This window comes from Equus caballus, chromosome 6, assembly GCF_041296265.1.
Source record: "Equus caballus isolate H_3958 breed thoroughbred chromosome 6, TB-T2T, whole genome shotgun sequence".
NCBI lineage: Eukaryota > Metazoa > Chordata > Mammalia > Perissodactyla > Equidae > Equus > Equus caballus.
Genome location: NC_091689.1, coordinates 83,501,529 through 83,524,905, shown reverse-complemented (window position 1 = coordinate 83,524,905; position 23,377 = coordinate 83,501,529). Strand labels below are relative to the sequence as shown.

General features: G+C 43.3%; 1 protein-coding gene across 50 annotated transcripts; it reads right to left on the bottom strand.

The window, feature by feature from the left end:
- Window positions 1-667: 667 nt before the first annotated feature.
- On the bottom strand, window positions 668-23,126 carry PCBP2 (poly(rC) binding protein 2). 50 transcript variants are annotated; one of them, XM_023643696.2, is made up of 15 exons: window positions 22,633-23,086; window positions 20,126-20,268; window positions 19,535-19,558; window positions 19,411-19,443; window positions 18,915-19,031; window positions 16,712-16,843; window positions 15,554-15,682; window positions 14,435-14,509; window positions 12,460-12,552; window positions 11,335-11,376; window positions 10,000-10,072; window positions 9,455-9,493; window positions 8,473-8,528; window positions 7,434-7,603; window positions 668-1,109 (listed from the first exon to the last, which is right to left on the bottom strand). In XM_023643696.2, the coding sequence occupies exons 2-15, from the start codon at window positions 20,192-20,194 to the stop codon at window positions 1,073-1,075; spliced, it is 1,089 nt and encodes a 362-aa protein (XP_023499464.1). In that variant the 5' UTR covers window positions 20,195-20,268; window positions 22,633-23,086; the 3' UTR covers window positions 668-1,072. The 50 variants fall into 50 exon arrangements, with proteins under 50 accessions (XP_023499464.1, XP_023499465.1, XP_070127623.1 ...); XM_023643697.2 differs by having other exon boundaries at window positions 8,473-8,525; window positions 22,633-23,059; XM_070271522.1 differs by having other exon boundaries at window positions 14,435-14,522; window positions 15,555-15,682; window positions 22,633-23,030.
- Window positions 23,127-23,377: the final 251 nt, after the last annotated feature.

Genomic DNA, 23,377 nt, shown 5'->3' with positions numbered 1-23,377 from the left:
GGTTTTCTTGGTCAATGAAGGGGTAGCAATCACCGTTAAGTAAGAGCCTTGGGCTCCAGACATTATCTGAGGACTCTGGACCAGTTATTTCGTCCGTTTATGCTATTCTCACTAACTAAATGAACATCACTTAAAGCTCCAACATTCTAAAACTATATGCATAAATGGGAGCGGGTACATCTTTCTAAAGGATTTTAGTAGAAGGACAGATCTTAACACACCCACTTGTAATATTAAAAGATGCCTGTGAACAAAAAGTTATTTAAGACACTGAAGTTTTTAGCTTGAACGAGGGGACAGACATTCCCAGGAACCTGAAGTGCAGTCACACACATCCAACTGCTTCCATGTGTATGCACGTGTGTCCTTCCCCTGCCTCCCCTCAATCAAGTACCTGCCCACTCTTTGCAAACGAGCCCTAAGAAAATGTAACCCCCTATCTTTAGGACCACGGGCACAGTCAGCTTGCTATAGCTATTAGGTCACTTTGCAATGCAGCTTCAAGGGAAAATCTGATCAAGGGCTAAAAAAGATGGAGTGGTAAAACAGAAGAAAATATCTTACTGGAATAAAGGCTTATATTCAAAACCCAAGCAGGGTCCTTGTCCTTTGAGGGATAAAAGGTGCAAAAATAACAGCAAGACAACAGGAATAAAACCCACATGAATCACTGTGGCATCCAGTTTCTATTCACAAAGAAAAAGCTCCAGTCCATCTTTTAATTTTTTTGAAAAATTCCTGACATTACAGAACTAAACTGAAATGTATTAATATTCCACTCTTACATTTCCATGACAAACAGAAAAAAAAATTTCATGAGCCAAAAAAAAAAAAAAAAAAAAAACAGGGAGAAGCTTATAAAACTAAATATGGATCTCAGCATTAACAGCTGAACAGAGAAAGGAATTAAAACGCTTTAATTAAAAAATCACGAGTGGATGATAAAGTGTGTAGAAACTGAAAATTTACAAACTATTTAAAACCTGGAATCGCTGACTGTTCAGAAACTACACAGATGGATCATGGGTGGTGGTGAACAGCAGAAAGGGATAATGGATGAATCTGCATTGTTCTAGCTGCTCCCCATGCCACCCGTCTCCGAGGAAAGCCTGTAACACAAAAATAAACAAGAACTCCAAGTTAGTTTTCTGAGCGGCCCGCTGCACCTCACCTCCAAACCTTTCAGCCTGGTTGTGGAAAGGTAAATGTAAATGTGTTGCAGTATCCAGGGAGATACATGAAGATTTCTGGGTTAAGCAGTACCCAGATCCTGCAACCCAAGCTTCCTGAGACACATGACCAAGGTAAACTGAAGAGCATGCTACCAACTGTGGGTGTCCTTCAAACTGTACTCTTAGGAATCTTTGTGGCAGACGTTAAAAACTTTCTGAAAATATGCCACACACTAAAGCCTCCTCTTTGAGGGTCACAATACCCAGAAGCAATGTTTCTTTACTGCCAAGGTTATTTTAACTCCTCCCAAGCTACTGATAGAACAGGAGTTAAGGAAACATTTATCTGAAAGTAGCCTCGTGATGCTAATACTGAGACGGCCCAAAAACACACAACCTTAGAACAGTCCTGGGTTTCTCTATCAATGTGAAGGCTATTATGTTAAGAGAGAATACAGTTTTAAATGCTGAGGGATGTTAAAAAGGGAGAAGCTATTAATAAATATGGGTCAAGAATCATACTCAACCTATAGTTTTTAGGCCTAGTTTTCAGGACTTAAAAAAGTGGAATCCAAAATAATTTGTTTCAACAACTCCCTAGCTCACTTGAGTAGCTCTTCAATCTGTGGTCTCCTATTAAGGCAAACTCTCCATCCAAACATACCTGGCTACCCTCCCCTTTCTGTTTCAAATAGATCACCTGAGGTCCTGGAATCCAACTTTGGGCTCTGAAGGAAAGGTATGTAGGCACTCAGTCTGCTTCACTGGCATTAGGTAGCAAGACTTAACTTCTGTTTTGAATAAACTAAATGTGTAAGACTCAGTTTCAGTTCATAAATTTATTTCATAAAGATTTTAAATTGACTAGCATAACCTATTTGTGGTTATCTAGTCAAGACAGCATAAATGATACTTCCCCATCTGTACCTCTTCCACAACAATACAAAGCCAAAAAAGCTGGCCAGAAGGGGGAAATACCCCCAAAGGTCAGGAAATAGGTCCTTCAACAGTTGACTATATTCAATTTTAAGACATAAATGGTATTCCCACCTCGGCATAGGGAAGTTAGTTCTTAAAGGGCTTAGAATCTTGCCAATCTCAAAATGGGGTGATCAAGTGCCACGTAAGCAACAGGCCCTGAATCAAGGAGCCAGTGGGATCTGATAGTTCAAGAAAAGAGCTGCTGGAAAGCTTAGATACAGCATCTTTTTTAAAAAATTAAGTTCATGCAAGAAGGTGGTGACACACTAGCACCAAAAGCAACTGTTCAGAATTTACATACAACTTGAGCAGGGGCCGAGGGGGCGTGGGGTATAGAGGAAGCAAAGGAAAACCCAACCAGAAACATGATGTTAAGGATTCGAGGACAGAAGGACCACATGGGGGAACTGTAAGCTTTTAAAAAAAACTTAACACCAAGTACTTCCGGAGGCGGTGGTGGTAGTCAGCCCCTTAAACACCTGGATTTCCTCCCAGCAAACCTTCTTTAGGAAGCACTCATTAGGAAAACAGGCCTTCTAAACAAAAACTAGATAAAATAAAAACCAAGTCTCTGGGGGGATGGTACCAGCAAGATTAAGTCCTAAGGGGAAGCTGGACCACATGATAAAGGAACAACTAATGAGAACACCCTATGTGGACAATGAAATCAAGTCTGCTCCCCTAGCTCTTCATGCAGACTTGGGACATAGAACACTAATTCACAGGCCCAATCTGGGTTTGAGGGCCCACAACACAATGAGGTATACTGCAATATTCATCAACAACTAGTGTTTCTCAACACTGTAAACCAAAAGGGATGTGGGAGAAGGTCATTGGGGAAAAAAACCTCTACACTGGTTCTCTAATGCCCCAGGAAGAGCACAGTACTTTCATTACCCTGGCAATATGCAGCCAGACTGAGCAGAAGACTCTCGAGGCCTCCCGCCATTACACTCAGAGCATTTCTACTCTTTCATGGAGAGAGAACTGTGGTCTTGGGCTAAGAAAAAGAATAAGCCTTTGGGGAGGTTAAATACACGTGAGTCAAAGTACAGTATAATTGTTAGTGCTGACTAGTCACTCACGTGAAATTCTAACTTAAATTCTCCTAGGGCCTCTTTTTCAATTTGATAAATGAGTGAATCCATAAGTTACAGTTGATCTTAAAAGTTCCTTCCAAATCTACGTCTTGAATTCTCTACTCATGACAGGGTTGCTGGGGAAACAGCGGGTAGGCAGGAAATAGAAGGGTAAAGGGACTTCGTTGGGTAATCAGGGTTGGTTTAGGATGACCGCACAGAATCCTGTCAAACTTTGGGCCATGTCACAGGTTGGTTATTCAAGATCTATACCCAATGTCACAGGAAGAAGTGTAATGCTAGTTCAGAGGAATGCAGACAGAAGCTGGCGAACTTTATTAGACTTTTCCCAACTTGTCTCCCCATTCTGGGTAAAGAAATAACTTCTTCGTATGTATGATCTGTGAAAGATCCCCTCACCAGAGGAAACAAGCCTGGGACAGACACCCTTGTTACCTGCTACTGTTGGCAAGGTACGGGATCTGAGAAGTCAGACAAACTGTTCTTCCCTAAAGAAGCTTCTTGCCAATTTTGGAAGAACTTCAGGATTTATCTGTCACAGGCCCATCTCCCTTTGTGGGGAATTATGGCAGAGGAGGACCACAAAATTAACCAGGGATACGAAATGGCCCATGTCAGTTTGATGGACTCCCTAGTTGAATAGCCACAGGTCACACACTCCCCCATCCCTTCACCCTTCACAGCACACGGTCAACTAAGGTTCTTACTGTGGCAACTTTATTACAGCTAGAAACACAAATCTGGCCAATAAGGCCTGCTGATAACTTAACCATTAAATAATTTTAAAAAAAAGGGTTAACGGAGAAGCTTTTTATTCATTAACACAGAGCCTAACACATTGTTATATTGCAAGGCAGAATAAAGCTACAAAAAAGTAACAGAATGAGAAAGAAGAGCAAGAACTGCGGCTCTAGATAAAGAATTCAACAAGTCAGACTCTGAAACAGCAGGCACTCAGCTGAAATGGCCTAAACCTAAACATCGTTACCATTGTCCCCACCCCCACCCTGTCATCCCCCAAAATAGTAAAAACGAAACGGTCACAAAGCTCACAATTGTTGGGTTCTCATCAATGTTAACAAAGGAAAACAAAACGAACCAAGAAATACTTGAGGGGGTGCCTCAAGATACCCAATCAGTAGGGGGAGAATCTCTGTTTCTCGGTTTTCAGTTTGTTAGTTACACATGGCACAGCAGAGGTGGTGGTGGTGGCAGCTGAAGCCCCGGTACCCTTAGCAGCAGACACAACATTTAGAGCCAGGAGAGGGATGGGTTTCATGCCAAGCAGACTGGAGACACAAGGGGCGGTCGGAAGAGGGTTGGGGAGGCTGGAGGGTGCGTCGGAGGTCCCCGCTGTGGCGAGCGAGGGGGTGGTGGTGGAGGAGGAAGAAGAAGAAGAAGGGGTGGAGGGTTGAGAGAGGTTGATGCTGAGGTGATCAGGGATCGTGACGGAGGCTGCCTGGGAGGAGGGTTTAGCGTTTTCTAAACTGTAACAGAGGAAAAAAGGAACAAAAAAAAGGGTGGGTGGAAGGGAAGACCACAAAAGGGAAAAAGTACAGGACAAAAACCGCTTCAGTTATCAGTAACTGCCTCTGGCTGCCAATTAGGAAGATCTAATACCAACTTGCGACAAGCTGTCTCTCTTTTAGTCTGTGTCCCACCCTCTAAAAATGTATACTTTGCCAAATTCCATTCCACAATGCTATTTAAAACTGCTACCATGAAGAAAAAACTGACAGACTGAGAAAAGAAATCACACAGAGCACACACTTCCCAGTATTTGACACACTGCTCCAACCCAGAAGTCAGAAAGGAATGATTTCAAGTAGAAAACCTGAGTACTCATCAATTTGCAAACAAGGAACAAATGTTTCACCCACCAATCACTTGAGAAGCTTCGGAAAGCTAATCCACAGAATTTTTTAAATTGTGTTTTTCCTGTAATTAATATTAAAGTTTGCTTCCATCCACAGCAAACTAACCTATACGCCAGGATGAAAAGGGGCAAGAGACCAAAGTAGGTCACTGACTAATTTCAAACTGCACAGAATGTAACATTTTCAAAGAAAAATGCTGAGAACAGAAGTATAGATAAGAACCAGGGAAGCTGGATTTCTGGTGAGGGATGGTGGTAGGGTTGGAAAAAGCTCTTTGTTTTTGACGGACCATACTTCTAACATAGATCTTACAGAACTGGAAGAGAACAACTCAAGCACTGCCAAAAAATTCGTGTTTAAATAGTAAAAATACCACTTCCACTCCTAAAATAAGCTCCCAGTAACAGTAATGACCCACAGCTCCCAAATGCTTGCAAGCGTCCAATCCGGAACTGCAGGTATTTGCTCAAGTCTGTCTGGACAACCTACTTCACAAGCTTAACTCTTCAAGGGCAGGAAGGCTCCTCTTAAGACTCCGCTTTATTTACCTAAGTCCAGGGACGGCTGCAAATCACAAAGAGAGGATAAAAAAAAAAAGGACTCAGATTGCCAGAACAGATAGAGCAGAAATGCTCTGAAATTCGTTACTGAAGCAGAGAAAGCTTTCTTGTCTAGTATTAATAAAAAAACCAGTTTGCTTTTTGCATTCAAACTGGGCCAAGATGAGAAAGTGAAGAGTAAGCTCTGTGCATGCACAGCCCTTGCTTTGGTGTTAAATGAAGCTTTAAAAAGTTTTGACCCAAATCCATAGCTTGGACAGTTTCATTAAATAGCATGATCCTGAATAGCTGGCTGTTCAATAAAGATGATCCCCCTAAAGAGTGATTAAATTAAATCAGAAAACTAAGGTGGAGAAGTTCTGCTTTCTTACTGTGTAGCCATCTACCTAATACAGGGATCAGGGAACCAGATTATATTTAAACGCTAACAATATTCAGGAAAGCCTACCCAAGCAGAAAAAAGTTTCCAGATTCCAAGAACCTGATCCTCACCACTTTTAACACCCCTCGTCCCCACACCCCAATCAGAATCAAGAAGACAAATCTCTGGCAAATAGCCTCTGTGCAAAGCTTACTACCATTTCACTCTGAACATTAAGAATCTGATGTGTTTGGCAGCTGAAGAAAGCAGATCTGGACACAGGAAAATCTTTTCTATATAAAACCTAGTAAATACCTCAAGGCGTGAAAAGACTTAAGGCAAAAGTCAGAACCACTACTGGGGAATTGATAAATTCTTAACCAGGGGATAAAAGACCATGGAATAAATAGAGCCAGTATAAGCATGACATCAACACAGACTTCAAACTTATGAGTTCCTTTCTCTTGCACAAGATTCAGGAAGTCATACAACTTTTATGCACAACAGAGACCAAATAGTCATGATAGAGGTAAATGACAACTAGAAAAATGTCTACATAAAAAGGATAACTGATCCCCTTGGGGAAATGAGCCGCTAACACTGGATTACAATGTTAGTAAGCAATTAAGAATGTGACTTAAGCACATACGCTGAGAAAGCAAGAAATAGAAATGCCTTGCAGGATGCCCAGTGGACTGTGAATAGTCTACTACAATCATGTATGTATAACGTTAGCTAGGTTTGGATAAGGAAAACAAAACCTCAGAAAGTCATTAAGGGATGAGATGGTGGGGGGAAAAGAAAGAAAACACTAGGCATTTCTCAAACAGTCCAATACCTGTGCCTCCCCTTTCCCCGCAAGCTCTAACAATGCAATATGTTTGCGATTTGAGAAAAATGGATGTTCCCAGAATAAATAGTAATGAATGTCTCCAAGAAACCGTCCTGTCACATTACTTCATTATCCTTATTTAAATTAAGGATGCTTTGGAGCCTAAACCCAATCAGTGAAAGAATATTGGCCTATACGACATGTACAGCAAGAGACCCACATTTGGTTCTAAGTCAGTATGGGCCCTCTAGCCACAGCACTTTCCTACTAGTAAAGACAGGCTCTATCCTTTCCACTCCCCAAACCATCAAAAGTCAAATACAAGCATTCTCTTCCCCCACTCCCTCCCCCACGCAAAACGTTACAATCTGGTTACTTTTTCTGCTACACTAAGGATGGAAGTAGGGCTAGACTTAAAATTCTTTTGCCATCTCCACCCATCCCCATTCCCACCCCAATAATCCCACATTTAATAACACATCGTAGCTTTTCCCCAACACACACATTACTTGTGTTGGCATCAATAAGACAAAAGATAGGGAACCCTTACCTGACATTGATTAGATATTGAGCCAGGCTAATGCTGGCAGCAGATCCAGTGATGGTAACCTGCCTATCAGTAGATCCTTCCACTGGGTTCGCAATTTTGATCTGCGCCCCAGACATCTGACGGATCTCATTGATTTTGGCGCCCTGACGCCCGATTATGCAGCCAATCAACTTAAGGGAGAAAAACAAGGCATACCAAATTAAGAGTTGCATGGCTAGGTCCAAGAATTCCACCCCAACCCTCCAGCCTTCTATAGCCTGGGCCCACAAACATGGCAATGGAAACAATTAACATCTGCATCCTACACTCTACTCCTGATCAAAAAACTTGACTTCTCAACTCGTACCCTATTCTGCCTGACCACTAAAGGTCCGAGCCAACTCCTAGAAGCATTAACTCACTTCCTCAGAGGACTTATTCCAAAGACAAAATAAAGCAGAACAAAGATGATGATCAACACTTTATCACAACTAGTGGTAAAAGTATCCTCAGTTTGGGGCAACAAAGATGTTAAAACTCATCCTGCCAAGGTTACCACATTACCATGATGACAAGAACTCTGGTTAAATTCCTAATGTTTTTCCTTTGGTCTACATTTGCACTGTCCAATATTGTAGATAATGTGTGATTACTGAACACAAAGTGTGACTAGTAAGAATGAGAAACTGAATTTATTTTACTATTTTCAATTTAAACAGCCACATGTGATTAGTGACTACTATATTGGACAGCATAGATAAAACATCCAAGGACCACTGTTTTAAGGATACGTCTTCAGATGCTACAAGCAAAGGCAAATGGGAATTTCTATGAGACAAAAAGGTTCTTTCTGCCTTATGATATCACAACACAATAGTTTTACCAATTTTCTCCATCAGTTTTTATTCAAGATTCTACATACTTTTAAAACTTTGGTATCTAAAACCCCCATTTCCTTTCCCTAGGCCTTAGGGTGGCATGGCATGCCGAAAAGACTTCTATTCTTTAAACCAATTCTCTCATTTTTCACCCCATGCACCCCAACTATAACTATACTTACATCATTTGGAATGGTGAGTTCATGAGAAGTAGTCTGAGCAGATGCATCCAAACCTGCTAAAAGACAGAAGAGAGCAAGAAAGTTCAATGCACAGCATACAAACCCCACTGATTCGCACATTAACCTAACAGAAGGAAACAAACTGGAAACCCAGCATTGGCTGTTGGGATTCATCACTAACTTAGAAGCCTCCAAGGCGGAAAGAGGGGAAGAGGGGTGCAGAAATAATGCTGGAAAGGTTCCTCTGTACACTCAGAAGAGCTGATTTCATGCCATTTCCTGCAAAGCCCAGTCTATTAAGGTGTAAGGGGATGGAAGCAAGGGGCAAGGCAGTGTGGTATCCTCAAACAGGACCAAAATCTAACCAAGTCCTTCTGCACTTCTCTTTTCTGCTTAGGATTTCCTGCCGTTGTATTCCAATTTTATCTCACGTGATGCTCACTAGCACCAGTGCCAATATCATGCCTGTTATTGGGTAGCAAGGATTTTTGGCACACATGCAGTTGCTTTAAATATACCTGTATCAGATTAACACCCCCCCGACCCTAACCTACACATGAAGGTCAGAGAAACTGAAATGGTAGTCAGGTGAGGAAGTCCATTTCTCCACATTTACTCCCTGTCTTTTGCTCAATTGCTCAATAATTTGTTCTGATTTTTGTTTTCCAAAGAAAAAGAAAAAAAAACCCAATCAACAAACACCCATAACCTTCTATAATGCACTTGGACTGGACAAGGCCAGCTGGCTAACTCTCAAAGCTAGTCCTGCTCTCAGCTGTGGCTGCTAAACCTCAACATTTTTAGAAGGGGGTTGGCCAGATCCATCAAGGGACCCTCAGGGGCACCAGGCCCACCCCTTTGCTCTCTCAGCTCCCTTCTGCCATGTGCATGTTGCTGGTATGTCATGGGCAGGGAAACAAGACTCCCACCAGTTTATTAATATAACAGTAGAATACTACAGATTTTTTTTTTTAATCATTACCCCAATAGCCTTTCACCTCTGGAGAGCTGGATTCAATGCCTGTTAAGATACAAGTGAAAATGAGTTTGGTGGTCTCATCCTAACCCTATCGGACAAGTTATTCCTTATATAGAAAAAAAAGCCCAAAAAACAAAACAAAATAAAAACAAAACAAAAAACACTACACAATTTGGCACAAATGGATTGTCTCTACCCAGGTCTGTGAATTAGCTGGTGGAGAGAAAGGGGGTGCCAATCAGATCAAAGAGGCAGCAGTGAGGATGGGTTAGAAGAAATATCAGTCTACCCTTTGCCTGATAAGCATCCCCAGACCTCACCCCACAACCTTCCAGGGCCTTTTTTTCTTTTAGAATAACTCACCCCAAATGAAAACCAAGTTAATAAACACATTACCTCCTTCGCTTTAGCCATAGAAGACAGGCAAGTTTAAACCAGCAGGCTGCTGGGTAACGAAGTTTGTTTTAAACAGATGTCAAACTGAGACCTTGGGGCTGGCCTCTGTCTTGCACTACACCTTACAGAAATAAACACTGAGGTATCCATACCACTGAATCCGGTGTTGCCATGCGTCATGGGAAAATGAGACTGTTGCATTGCCAACTGGTGGAGCTTGGTCAACTACAGGGAGGAAACAGGAGAGACTGGCATTAGAAGAGTAAGAGAGCCAGGGCTCAGTACACTCAAATGTGAAAACGCAGAGCTCCTGATCCCCAAAGTTGACTCGACTACTCAAACTACAACAGAGGGTAAGGATAGGGCTTATACCACAATCCTGGGGTTGGGGAGAATATGATGGTAAGGGTTAGAAATATAAAGGGTATCAGTACAAGAGAATGAATGCATTTTGGGTGTGTGAACAGAAAAGCAGCAGCACCTGCCCGACAACCATCCCCGTGTGGGCTATTTAACGAAGGTGTTTGCAGCCATTGCAACAGTTGCCCCAGGGACAAGCACAGACAGGCTAGGTAAACAAACTGTGCAGTGGTGCTAGGGAAAACACACCATGCAGGGTTCTGTCAGTACTGGGAGAAGGGAAGGAGATAAGGGGGCAGGGAGACTGCAAGGAGGAGAGAAATTAAGACAAAACCAAACTGGGTTTAGCCCCTCCCCGCGACCACTGACTTCTCCAGTTATTTTTCTTCATCTATATAAACTGTCCTGGCTGCTGAAAAACAATCCCTCTTCAAGTCTACTTCCCCTCCTGGGGCTGGGCCTACCACTAACCAAGAGCCAAACTCAACTTCCCAAGTCTAATGCTCAGCACCTGAAAAGGGTTAGTAAGGATAGAGGAAAAGTGCAAAAAGAAATGCCCTTAACAAAGTCTGAATACCAGCACTTTTAAATAGGAGTTTTTAGTGGCAAGGAAGATTTTAATGAGCTGAATCCCCAAATATTGAGGTTCCTATCCCTCCCTGTGTAAATCAGCCCCTTTCCCACCCCTCCAGATGTTTTTCCAATTGTCACCTCAGAGAGTACCCAGGGGCAAACCCAACCTCCCACTCCCCCCATGGAAATTACTCATGCAGAGATGCACAGCGCACTGTCAATTTAAACTGTGCCCTGGGATAACAAATGACAGTATACCATGGAAGAGTTCTCTCTTACACACAGTGATCTGGAACACAGGGGTAAGCAGAATCTAATAATCTGCCAGATTATAATTTCCAGGTATTAAATGACAAAAGGCAAACAAGGTGCTACTGTGCCCTGATCAAAGATTATTTCAGGGCTGAAACATGGGGTTTGCCTTGTGAGGAAAACCACCTAATACTGTAAATGTTTAAGACCCAACTCACTTCTGCCTATGTGGAAGAAAAGAGTGAGACAATTTTGGATGTGAGAGGGAGCTTTTCAAAACAAGAAGTGAAAACAAAACTTACATCTGGCTGTGGAATGGCATACTGTCCTTGAATGGTATAGGCCTACAAAAGGAGGAAAACAGTTCCTATTAAAAACCAATCACGGACAGCCACCCAGTGGGGGGGAAAAAGACATTTCAACTAGCCAGGAAGCCAGAGTTGAACTAGAGAATGGAGAGGCCAGGGATTGAGGCAGTAAATGGTATTTCACAAATACAGTCAGACCCGAGTTGGCCTTCTTTGAACCCTAAATATGATGACTTATTCCGGTAAGCTTATAAAGGGAGCCATGTTCCCTGTAATCAAAGGTAAAATATCCATCTGTTTCTTAATGAAAATGTGGGAAGTGTGACTAAGCAATGCCTTGACTGACTAAGCCCCCTTCTTTCTCCTTATGTACAAAATAGTCTAGGAGGAAAACAGTCTCTTCCCTCAACCACCCCAACCCTTCTACCAGTCACGGTGACGTGAATGATTTCTATCTTTAAAAACCTCCATGGCATGTTTTTGAAACACTTCCCTTTCCCTATCTTATTTTTCTCTACATCTCCCTATAAAGATCTTAAGTGCACTGGAAACTGGCTGAGTCCCTAACACTAGGAAGCCGACCACAGGAACGCAAAAAAATATATAAACAAATCACTGTGTTCTAAGTCCTGCCTACTCCCACCTCCCCTCCATAAAAGGCACTTGCAGCTCCCACTACGCCCTCCTCCCCCCACACCATAACCTCCCAAAAAGGGAGCTGGGTCTTCAGGGCAATGGGGTGGGGGACAAGGAGGAACAGGAAGAGAGGGAAGGAAGGAGTGGCTGGTTAACAGGATGTGAAGCTTCTCACATCACAGTGGCCAGTACCCCAAATGTGCTCCCAGGTTGGGGTGGGAAGGTGAAAATGGGGTAGGAGGAGTGGGAGACAGGGAAGAGGGGTTGAACCAAAAAAAAAAAAAAAAAAAAAAAGTTGCTGTTACCATCTGGTGGGCTACGCGGCCTGTGTGAAATGAGGTGGGGGGGGTCAGTCCAGGTCCCCGTGGACAGGTGGTGTCCACAGCACAAAAATCACCAGCGCCACTGGCCCCCCGCGTGTTGGCAGTCTCGGCTGAGGCGGAAGGATTGAGTGAGCCTTGGAGACTGAACATCCCCTCTCACCTCTAGAGGTGGTCCCTCCAGGTCAGGGTTGAGGCACATGGACGGGGTGGTGTGGGGAAAGCTCGCACTGTCGCTGCCTGTGCTGTACCTGTCCTGTGGATAAATAGAGGATTTCAGTCTCCAGGGCTGTCAATCCGGCACCTTGTCACCAGCATGAAATTCACACCAAAAAAGTTGTTTAATTTTTTCTTTTCCTTTAAAAAGGAGCTCACAACACAATTTGAAACGAGCTGCAATCAGTGAATTAAAAAAAAAAGTTACCTAGTGGCAGATTTCACACTGCACAATTGGGCTATTTTCATTAAGAATGAAGGGGAGGGGCAACAGAGCCGATGCCAGCTTCAGGTCAGTGTGGGATTAAATTGAACCCCTATAGAGCCCACTTTGTCATAAAGGAACAAAAGACACAGGTCCATCTGTGGACATTGCATAAACAGGTCCATTTAAAAAGGCCCATGAGAATAATCCATGACAGGGCCACTCATGGAAGAAGCTGCAAGCTTTTAGAGGGTGGTCAACTGAATAAAGGGGGGGGAGGGAGGGAGGGAAGGAAAGCAAAGAGGTAAGAAGGGGGAGGTGGGGAGGAGAGGGAAGGAAAGGGAAATGAAGGAAGAATTGTAAATAGAGAGGATTGCTGCTCTCTATTAGAGAGCCCACAGCATGGGACTCTTTAAAATCCCAAATGGGAGTGGAAGAATCCAGAAGAGCAGGAACATGGAGTTCCTGGGGAGAAGGGAAAACTGCTCAAGCTAAACCTCCTTCCTACACTGACTCGGCCTTTGCTTATACTACCTGTCCAGACTGAGAGCCCTTTTACCAAACCAGTTTGTACAAGGCTAGTACTAAAAGAAGGTACCAAACTAACTGTCTCAAGGTAACATCATGATGTGATTAACTTCTTCTGAAAGCTCCCAGAACTACATGACAAACTAAGTACCCAAAAACTTGTTCAGTTTTCTGCCAACTCAACAGAATGTGAATGAGGTGGACTACAAGTTTCTGCTTCCCCAGTTCAATACAAGATGTAATTAGTTGGATAATTGTGCTTCTAACAGGCCAGCCCCACGTGGGAAAAGGCATTTTGAGCAATGAACTTACTTAGGCAGCTACCAAAATGAAAATCACTATTTCAACCTAAACCCCAATATTTTAAAAACTGACCTACCTACTCCTCAAATAGTAATCAACAAAGCATAAAACTACCATGGTGCTGAACAGTGCTCTTGTCATAAAAAATCTAACTTCAGAACAAACCACATGCCAAGGACCAAGAGTTTACGTGGGTGAAGGAGTAGAGGCCAAGGGAGTGCTTTGGTGTTCTTATTCTCACACCAAAGGTCAGCACCACAGCCCAACATGCTCTCCCCCCTTCTATTCTTACACACTGAACCCTTACCCCAGCTGATTTCAGTTATGCCATGTGTGTTCAAACCAGTGTTTATGAGGTTAAGAGCCTAGGGGACAACACACTGGAGTTTGGGAGTGAAGGGGTAGGAATAGGGGAGGTGAGGTGGGGGGAAGGGGAAGTTTGTAGGACACTCAAGTTCAGGACCCTCCCCCCAATTTTGAGACCACCATCCAGAATCTCGTTCAGAGGTCCAACTGTTTGCAACCTTTACTCAGACCTCTAAAGAACAACCCACACAAAAAAAAGTGTGGATGGTGTGGGGGTAGGGAGAGTAGGGACACCAAGGAAATTTAACCCTTTCTTCTAACCCAACCCACCTTAAATTACCAAGTAAATTACCTCTTCCGAGTGCCTACAAAACTCCCATTGTCTGCTAAAAATTAAATGAGGGCTTCGCATTCATAGCTTTCTCCAGTACAAAAAATAAATAAAACTAAAAGCAGGTCAAACTATGGCCAGAGTACAGGTTTCAGCAAGCATGCAGAGTGGCCTGGTGTGCTGCTGGCAAACTTGACATTTCAAATATAATCCTTGTTCATTCTAGCCCATCAAGAAGAATTTTCTTACCTGACCACCTGCAAAGATGACTGGAGAACTGGACGGCTTGGGCCGGTACGGGATGGTCACGCCCTTCGGGGGGGACTGGGAGAGAGTCAGAGGGGAAAAAAACAAAAAGAGATAAGGTTTCAAAGCTGCTTCAGCTGTGTGGCTTAAGCTCACACAGGTCAGTTAAATTAAAAACTGTTATTATTTGCACCCCCTCACCTACCAACGTTGTCTCTGGCTAGATCTAACCTCAAATCATCTGCAGTTATTTGCCTTTAAAGCAGTAAGACGGTCCGTGGATTACCCAACTCACACTAATTCTCATCAAGGCAGATACCCCTGTAATAATTTAGGCATTATTTCCATGTTTTTAAATAAATCTAACGAACATGAAAACCTGTGTGTACAAACGTACATTTTAGCCGGTAATTTTTTAGGATCTTAACATTTTGGCCTGAATAGGAAATAAAGCCAAAATAGGGACTAAAGTACCCAAATGGTATATCTAGGATGGTAGAGACACTGTCCATAAATAGCTCAAAGGCTCAATCTTTTTCAGAACTCTACTCGAAAATTCTACTTTCCTTTCACATCAATATGGAACCAACTCCATACGACAATTCTAAAAAGGTTAACTTTCCTTGATTTTGCTATTCTTGTTTTAATTGAATAGCATATACCACGACCTAATAAGTCATTTTCAGAAAGAGCATTATGAACACATTTTTTTCTATGTAACTATCATTTCGAATACAATCCTGCCTCAAAACACAGAAATTAAAGAATGTGTCAAAGTTGCATGTAGCCAAAACGCTGTAATCCTAAAGGCAATTTAACTTAGCTTCTCAGGAAGCCAGATACATCTTTTGTCCACTCAGCCCAAGTAGTGAATCTTCCCCTAACGACCCTGCTAGAACTGCTAGAAACCAAAAGAGCACTGCCACTTAGCAGTTTCTATTTTTGTTCAGACTTAAGAAAAGTCAAAGCTGGGGGAAGGAAATATGAACTCAGGGAACCTCTTCCCCACCCCCACTGGAGGCTTCTAACAGCTTCACCTAATTCTAGTCTTACTAAATATAGATCAGTCTGTCTCCCTAGAATCACCCTCCCCCCATTCTCAGCATGAGCCTGAGGGCTTACCTCCAACATGACCACGCAGATCTGTTTCACACACTCAATGATGGATTGCGGAATGCCAGCAATAGTGATGGCCCGCTCAGTTGAGTTGGGGAGCATATCCCCTGCCACCTGGACCTGAGCCCCTGTACTCTTTGGGGTGAAAAGAAATTTAAAAATCAGAGAAAAACAGTTCATACTCTTCCAATTCCTCCCAATAGCAATTTTAGAGTCTAAAGCTCAGCAGACACTTATCCCATCTTCTTTCTCACCCTTTTTATCCTCCCTTCCCACTCTTCCTCTATTCCAGATAGGACTGTTTAATCACAGTTATAAATAAATTAGCCTCTGAAAGCCAAAAATAATCCTGAATAACAGCCTAAATTTAACTTGCTCTCAAGAAAAAAGGTCCTTCTAGACAGTTTCCTCTCAGCTAATGATACCTTTGTGGGCCATCAAACAAAATCCCCACAAATATCACCCACCTTTCATTCTCTTATTGAATAAATATTTATATCAAGCCCATTCTGTGTGCTAGGTATCATTCCAGGAATACATCACTTTGGATGGTTCAAATAGAATACATCAATGAACAAAATCAAATTCCCTGCTCTCAAGGCACATACAATAGGATCCCAAGAAGTCCAACTAGCTTTTCTTTAGGTGCCATACAAATTTCATTCTAACAACCAACTCAGTAACTCCTAGATACAATTAAAAGCTTCCGTAATTCAATGTAACTTGCACAATTTAAAAAAGAGCAGGATTATAAGCATATCCCACTAGGTATTTTCTACTGTTATATCAAATTGTAATCTCTGTAGACATGAAAAATAATTATGTACCCTCACGGAAAAGTAGCCAAATTAATTTAAAAAATGGAAACAAGTCATACGCAATGTTTAGAAATTCTGGTTAACTTTTTCAAGGTCTGACTTACTGCTGTTAAAATACATGAATTGTTATATAAATGTGTGTGTGTGTGTGTGTGTATCTCTATGTCTCAACTCTACAATACTTTTCCTTCCTAATACAATCAAATTGTTATCTTCCAGGACTGTTTATTTATTAAAAATCTTCATCTCAACAAACGCTAACTTTTCCTAGCCACACTAAGAGCTAACAGAAGAAGTCACATTTAGAATAATTAACATTCCAAAAGAGAACACAAAAGTTACCAACCTCTCGTATTTCCTTGATCTTGCAACCACCTTTCCCAATGAGAGAGCCACACTGACTAGCAGGGACCACCAGCCTCAGGGTGACTGGGGGTCTACTGGCAGCTGTGCTATTGGTCATAGAGCTGCTGATGTCCTACAAAATGAAATCAGTCAGAACACCAGAATATACAAGTTTAAGCAGATCCCTGGAAAGCCATAACCGCCTTCAAAGAACCATTTACCCTCATAAGGGACACACATCATCCACCATCAGTAAAGGTTCAAATATTGCTCACCTCCCCAACAACTATTTCTAAAAACATAAAATCACCTACAAACTTTCTCAGAATTAGCTCTAAATATATTTTCCTTTATCCTGGGGAGAGTGTTACTGGTATGGAGAAAAGCAATTATTTGTTATGGAAATTAGAGAGGACTGAGCAAAGAAAAACAATATTGACATCAAAATTAAATCAAATATTAAGAGAAAGATGAAACAATGCAACCAGAAATTCAAGTAACCAATCCTGGGGACTGGCCCTGTGGTGCAGTGGTTAAATTCATGCACTCTGCTTTAGTAGCCCACGGTTCGCAGGTTCAGATCCCAGGCGCGGACCTATATACCACTCATCAAGCCATGCTGAGGCAGCATCCCACATAAAAAATAGAGGAAGACTGGCACGGATGTTAAATCAGGACCAATCTCCTCACCAAAAAAAAAAAAAAAGAAAGAAAAGATAAACCGCCCCCCCCCCCAAAAACAAATAACGAATTCTGTCCTTTTAGAAAGCTAAAAAGACTAAGTAGTGTACTTCTATATATCACTGTTTTCACTTCTTGGTAATATCACCATTGTATAGACAAAGAAAGTGGGGCCAAGCACTTGCCCCAATCACATCTAAAAAGCTGTAGATTTGAAATTAAAAGACTATGGCTCCAAAGCCCATACTCTTTCCCATGATATGCTGCATCTAAAAATTCCTGGTTTTCACCTAGTTAAATTTAGCCTTCTGAAGATTAAGTGGTTTAAACATCACTTGTCAGCCTAATCTCTGTGTAGTAGCTAGACCTAGGAAGTGCTTAAACACAAGCCCCTAAAGTCAAGGACATGTTTATTCAAATGACAAAGTATGAATAGTAGATTTTCTGAATGTTTTTTAAGCCACAAACTCTGGATTAGCAGGGTCTTGCAGGTCAAAGTTAACATTTCTGATCTTGGCAAGGATAAGATCTCAGGCACCATTAAGTACCCAACCACCAACCAAGCAGCAGCCAGAAGCCCTGCTCTGCCTGCAGTGTCAATTGCACTGATTAGCAGCATTACCGCAGGACGGGGAGGAGGCTGAAGACCTAGAGTGATGGATGTTCAGCGCCTGAAGGCTGAGGTAGCATGGTTAATTAAATAAAAAAAACTTTCTTCTGCCAAAAACCCTGTTACTGATATTTTGCTTCTGATAACCTATAAAACACATTCCCTCCCTCCAATTAGAGCTCTGACACAAAGTTATCAGACTGATTTTTTAAAAAAATCTAACTGCATCCAGGGTTGGAAGATACCTGTATTTATGGAGTATATTACTGTTCTGCAGAGCCCCTAACAAAAAGCATATTAATTTAGTTCACTCAATTATGAATTGTGGGACTTAAAGTTTACCGACACAGTGGTGGAATACCTTCAAAGCTGTTGGTCAAAACATAAAAAAAGATGCTGGTTTTTAACACAAGCTTTTTGCACTGAATCCCTAGTAGTAGTCAAACTATGTTTCAATGATTCAAGTGATTTACTTTTTAACTACAAATTGTTAAATTTTAGGGATGCTGAAGGGGAGCAAAACACCTATTTATAGCTTTTACGATCCAGTCTGTCCTTGAATTTAAAAAGTCCTTAGAGGGGCTGGCCCAGTGGCATAGTGGTTAAGTTCACATGCTCCACTTGAGCGGCCAGGGTTCGTGGGTTTGGATCCCAGATGGAGACCTACACCACTCATCAAGCAATGCTGTGGAGGCATCCCACATACAAAATAGAGGAAAGACTGGCACAGACATTAGCTCAGGGCCAATCTCCCTCAAGCAGAAAGAGGAAAATTGGCAACAGATGTATGCCCAGAGCCAACCTTCCTCAACGCTGCCCTCCATCCCAAAAGAGCAAAGAAAAGCCCTTAGAAAATCACTAAGCTATCCAGAAGCACTTAAAAGAGAAGAATGAGGGAGGGGGAGCAACAAACCTCTTCCAGTTTGTCAATGATCATAGCAAAGGCTTTGAAGATGGCATTAGTGGGTCCAGCCAAAGTAATAATTCTCTCAGGACAATTCCCTTCTGAGATGTTGATACGTGCACCACTCTGGATAAGAAACAGAGCCAAAAGAAATTAGACAAAAAGATCTAAGCACATATATAATATATAGCCTCTCCTAAATAAGGGCAGGGAGCTGCCTAAACATACAATCGTGACACAAGAGAATGTCATCATTTCAAACACTGCTCATTTGTCCTCAAACAGAGATTAGAGAAGCTGCCTTAAGTTTTCAATGAATTGAGACTTGCTAAAACCGTATGTCCCAGTATACTATTTGCCACTACAAATAACCAAGCCAGAAAAATACCAGCTTCTGTTTAGACCTACTCCCTTCAAATGTCTCTAAATTTGACAAATTTTGCTTTTGTTTTCAAGGTTTTTAACTTTACAAGGTATGGCCCCTAACCCTCACCATATAACTCACCTCCTCGCGCATCTTCTTAACCGATTCTCCTTTCTGTAAGAGGAAAAGTCGAGAGTGAGCTCCAATTGCTATTTCAACTCACACTGACTAAACAGTAATTAAAGTTGAAGTGAAACTGTCTTACCTTTCCGATGATACTGCCAACTTCCTGCAATGGAGAAAACTAGCATCAAATAAGAGGAAACTCCAAGTGTTCGTTATTATAAGAAAGAATTTTTAATTGTCCAAAGCCATGGAAAAACTAAGATTTATTGGGAAGGGGAGTGGGCAAGTTTATTCTTCTCTTTGCTCATAACGTAAGCGAAGCTATCAGAGAATTTTGAAGGAATACCGATAAGGAGTCATTAAACACTATCTTTGTGTTTAATATAATTTTTTTTCAATATCAAACATATCAACACCCTTAAATTTTCCCAAATCTGTGTGGGCAAGGGAACTATACTTATCATGAGCTAAGCAATCTCCCTGAGAAAAATCTTACCAACCAGGTAAGATATAGTCTTTGGCTCTAGCCTCTAGTTAACCTTTCCTGCTCAGTGGAGCTTCCTAGTAAAGTCTGTCCATTTTCCCACTACTCTCATCTACACCACAAGAGAACAGTGCTAAAGCCAGACACCCCACAGTGTTAATCTGATGAGCGCCAGGATGCATGCCCTCTCTTCCTGGTCCCTCCCCTAGCAGTTACTATGACCCAATTTCCCAAGCTGGTGCATACCTTTCCATGCATAAGTAGCCGGATGGTGAGAGTGACATTTAATCCACCTTCAATCACACCGGTGTCCATGTCGAGCAGTGTTCTGGGGAGCTGGACTTTGAGTGGTCAAGTCTTTGGTCACTGGTGGGGGTGAAAGCCAAAAACTGAAATGCAAACAAGACCAAAATAAGAGGAAAATAGTAAGAGAAATATTTCCCAAAGTTATCTTCACCATTTCAAGGTTTTCTGACTGACTCTTTTCCTTGACGCTGGCAGGCTTGTATACATGCAGCACAACAGCATTAACGACAACCATTGCATTAATGGCAACCATTAACAGCTCAGGTTCTGTTACACAGTATGAAAGGCGCCTTTCCAGGCTGCTCTCATTAATGGTAGGGTTTCCGCTGACTCTCAGGATGAGGAAGATTCCTTCAATTGGCAGTGGTTTTAGGGGAAGTGATGAACATGCACCAGTTGTCCTTCAGCAAAATAAGCTTCAACAGGGTACAGAAACACCTGGAAATCATGAGGGCAAACCTCAAACCAACAACAACGAAGGCAAAGACCTTTTGCTTCTGTTAGGTAGCAGCTCAGGATGAAAGCTAGAGAGGACACGTGAATTTTCTCACTGGTAACAACTGCTAGGTAAAGAAATTGAGATGTACCTCCCGTTACAATTTCAAATGTTGACAGGCGACACCAAATAATTTTTAAAAGATTAAATCAACAACCTCACTGAAAACGGCATCATCCAAAAGGCTTTCCATGCAGGCTGGGGTTCCATAGTCCCCTTTCAGAAATGACTCAATACAGTTAAGTACACCCTGAATTTTCTCCCATCCCTTCTCCCAACCCAATTTGATAGTTCCTCAGATTTGAAAATATTCCTTGCTTCTGGGTCTTAAGCTTTGTTACCTCTCAGTCTTTATTCAAGTCTATTAAGTCTTCAATTTTCCTCCCAAGAAAACAACCAAAATAAAATGTAATGCTAAAAACTTATTGTGTAGTTGTTTTAAGCAAGAACAGTAATGAGCCTTTTCTACCAAGGAGACCCTTTCCCCAACTTATCCTCCGAAACGACGTTTCAACGTTTCAACATTTTTGCTTTAGAATAATTGATCATGTGCAAAAATAGAATTTGCTTTTGGATTTACCTTTGCCTACAATATCTCCTTAAGGATCTAAAAGAGTTAGCTTTAAAAAAGATCTCTCCAAAGTTGCTAAATTTCTCCAGAGACAATTTTAGCATCCATCCCTTCAAAACTCAACAGCCAAGATGTCTCTCCTACAGATAGTTTTCCCACTTCACAAAAAAAGCCACCGTTTTAACTTTGCTCTAACATAAAGCCAATATCCTAAATATTTAAAGTGTAAGTGGCTGCCAGACCTTTCTGTATATGGCAAGCTGCCCCATGGCTACCTCTAGTGTGTGATTATTTAAAAGATGGGCTTTGCATCCCCAAAGCACCCCATTCCCCCATTTTCAGAATATAATTAATTGCTGGCAAAATCCCAGAATGCAACACTTTCCACTCACGGAAAAACAATAGTGCTTGGGGTGAGGGGGGTAGTAAAGTCTTAAGAATGATTTTTAATAAGATATGGTTAAAATTTGTCAGTTTAATTCCTTATCCCCACTCAAACGTAATAGGAAGCACTTTACAAATACCACAATAATGCAAGATCGAAAGGGCAGGAAAACTGAAAACCTATTTGAACCCATTTCTCGAGGTAAGGCACAAAGGTGCATCTCTAACTCCAAATCATACAAGAAATCTCTGTCATATTCCTCTCCTGACTAGGTCAACGTAAGTGTACCCAACCCCAGGAATCCAGCTGTTAATCCTGCAGTCCATTACCCCCTCTCCTATAAATAGCTCAGTCTGGGTCTATATCGGCAGGCATTTTGTAATTTCGAAATTCCTTACCCCGAGAGAACGTCCTGAATAACTCGGTAACTAGGAGCCCGTCTACCCTTTCTTTAACTCCGCAGCCCCCCTCCCTTCGGTCATCCAAGCATTTTCCACTTAGAAAATGCCCCCCCCACCCCTCGACCAGAAAAGAGGGGAAAAAAAATAAACGGTTCGGTCGGGGGGGGGCGCTGCGATCCAGGGGGAGGGGCCGGACTAGTAGCGCCTCCTCGTGTGGCTGCGCCAGCGCCTGACCCCCGCGGGGAGCCGCGCTCACCCGCCCGGCCAGCAAGCCGGCCATCGCCTCCCCCCACCCCCCTCAACCAACAAATCCACCGCCGCCCCCCCCTTCCGCGCGCGCGCCCTCCTTGACTCCTGCGCAGCCGCCACCGGGAAAAGGCGGGGGGGAGGGGGGAGGCCTTGCGCGAGGCCTACTAGGCCGCGCCGGAGCCACGGCCTCGCGTGAATGGCCGGCCAGGCGGAGTGAGGGGGTAGGCGCTCACGCGGGACTACGCGAGGCCGGGGCTCGTGACGGGGACCGGAGCCCGCTACGAAAGATGGCAAGAGTGGAAAAACAGCTACAGTCGGGGGCGGAGGAAGAATTTTGAAGCTTACCTGCAGGCGCGAGGCGACTGAGGGGAAAAGGGGAGCGGGCGGGAAGGGGAAGGGCGGGAGGCCGGGGGCGGAACAATAGGGGCGGGCGGGAAGGCGAGGGGGGCCCCGCGGGCGGGCGGAGGAGGAAGGGGGGGGTGGAGGAGGAGGAGGAGGAAGGGGGAAAGAGACCCCGGGGCGGGTGGAGGGCGGCGGAGGGCGGGCGGGCGGGCGGAGGGCGGGCGGGCGGGAGAGGGCGCAGGCTGCGGCTGCTCCGGCTGCTGCCTCTGCTGGTCTGGGAGGGGGACGGGGCGGAGCGGCCCGCTTTCAACCCCGCGCACCCTCCGACCCCGGAAGCGCTAACCGCCCCGGGGGCCTGCGAGGCGAACGCGTCGTCCGAACTATCCCCACGCAATGCGGACGGCCTCCCAACAGCCTAGAGCGGCTCCACGGACATCGTCGGCACCAGCGAGACAACAGCTGGTAGCGGAGGGCGACGTCGATGATAGAGCGGCAGTATGGGGGGGCAGGGAGGAAACTAGTGGCCCCTAGCGGGCTGGTTGGAAAGCCCAGGTGTAAGTGCGGAGAGAGTTGGCAGTCGCCATGGATAAAGGAGACAAGAGGAAAAAGGGATGGATGAGGAGAAAATGAGAAGAGATGGGAAAAACCAGTAGTCTGTAGTGATAATCAAAAAAAGAAAAAACTAACTTGCCACATTGGAGGTAACTTTTACACCAACTCCCTACTCTGAAAATTGGTAATTAAAAGG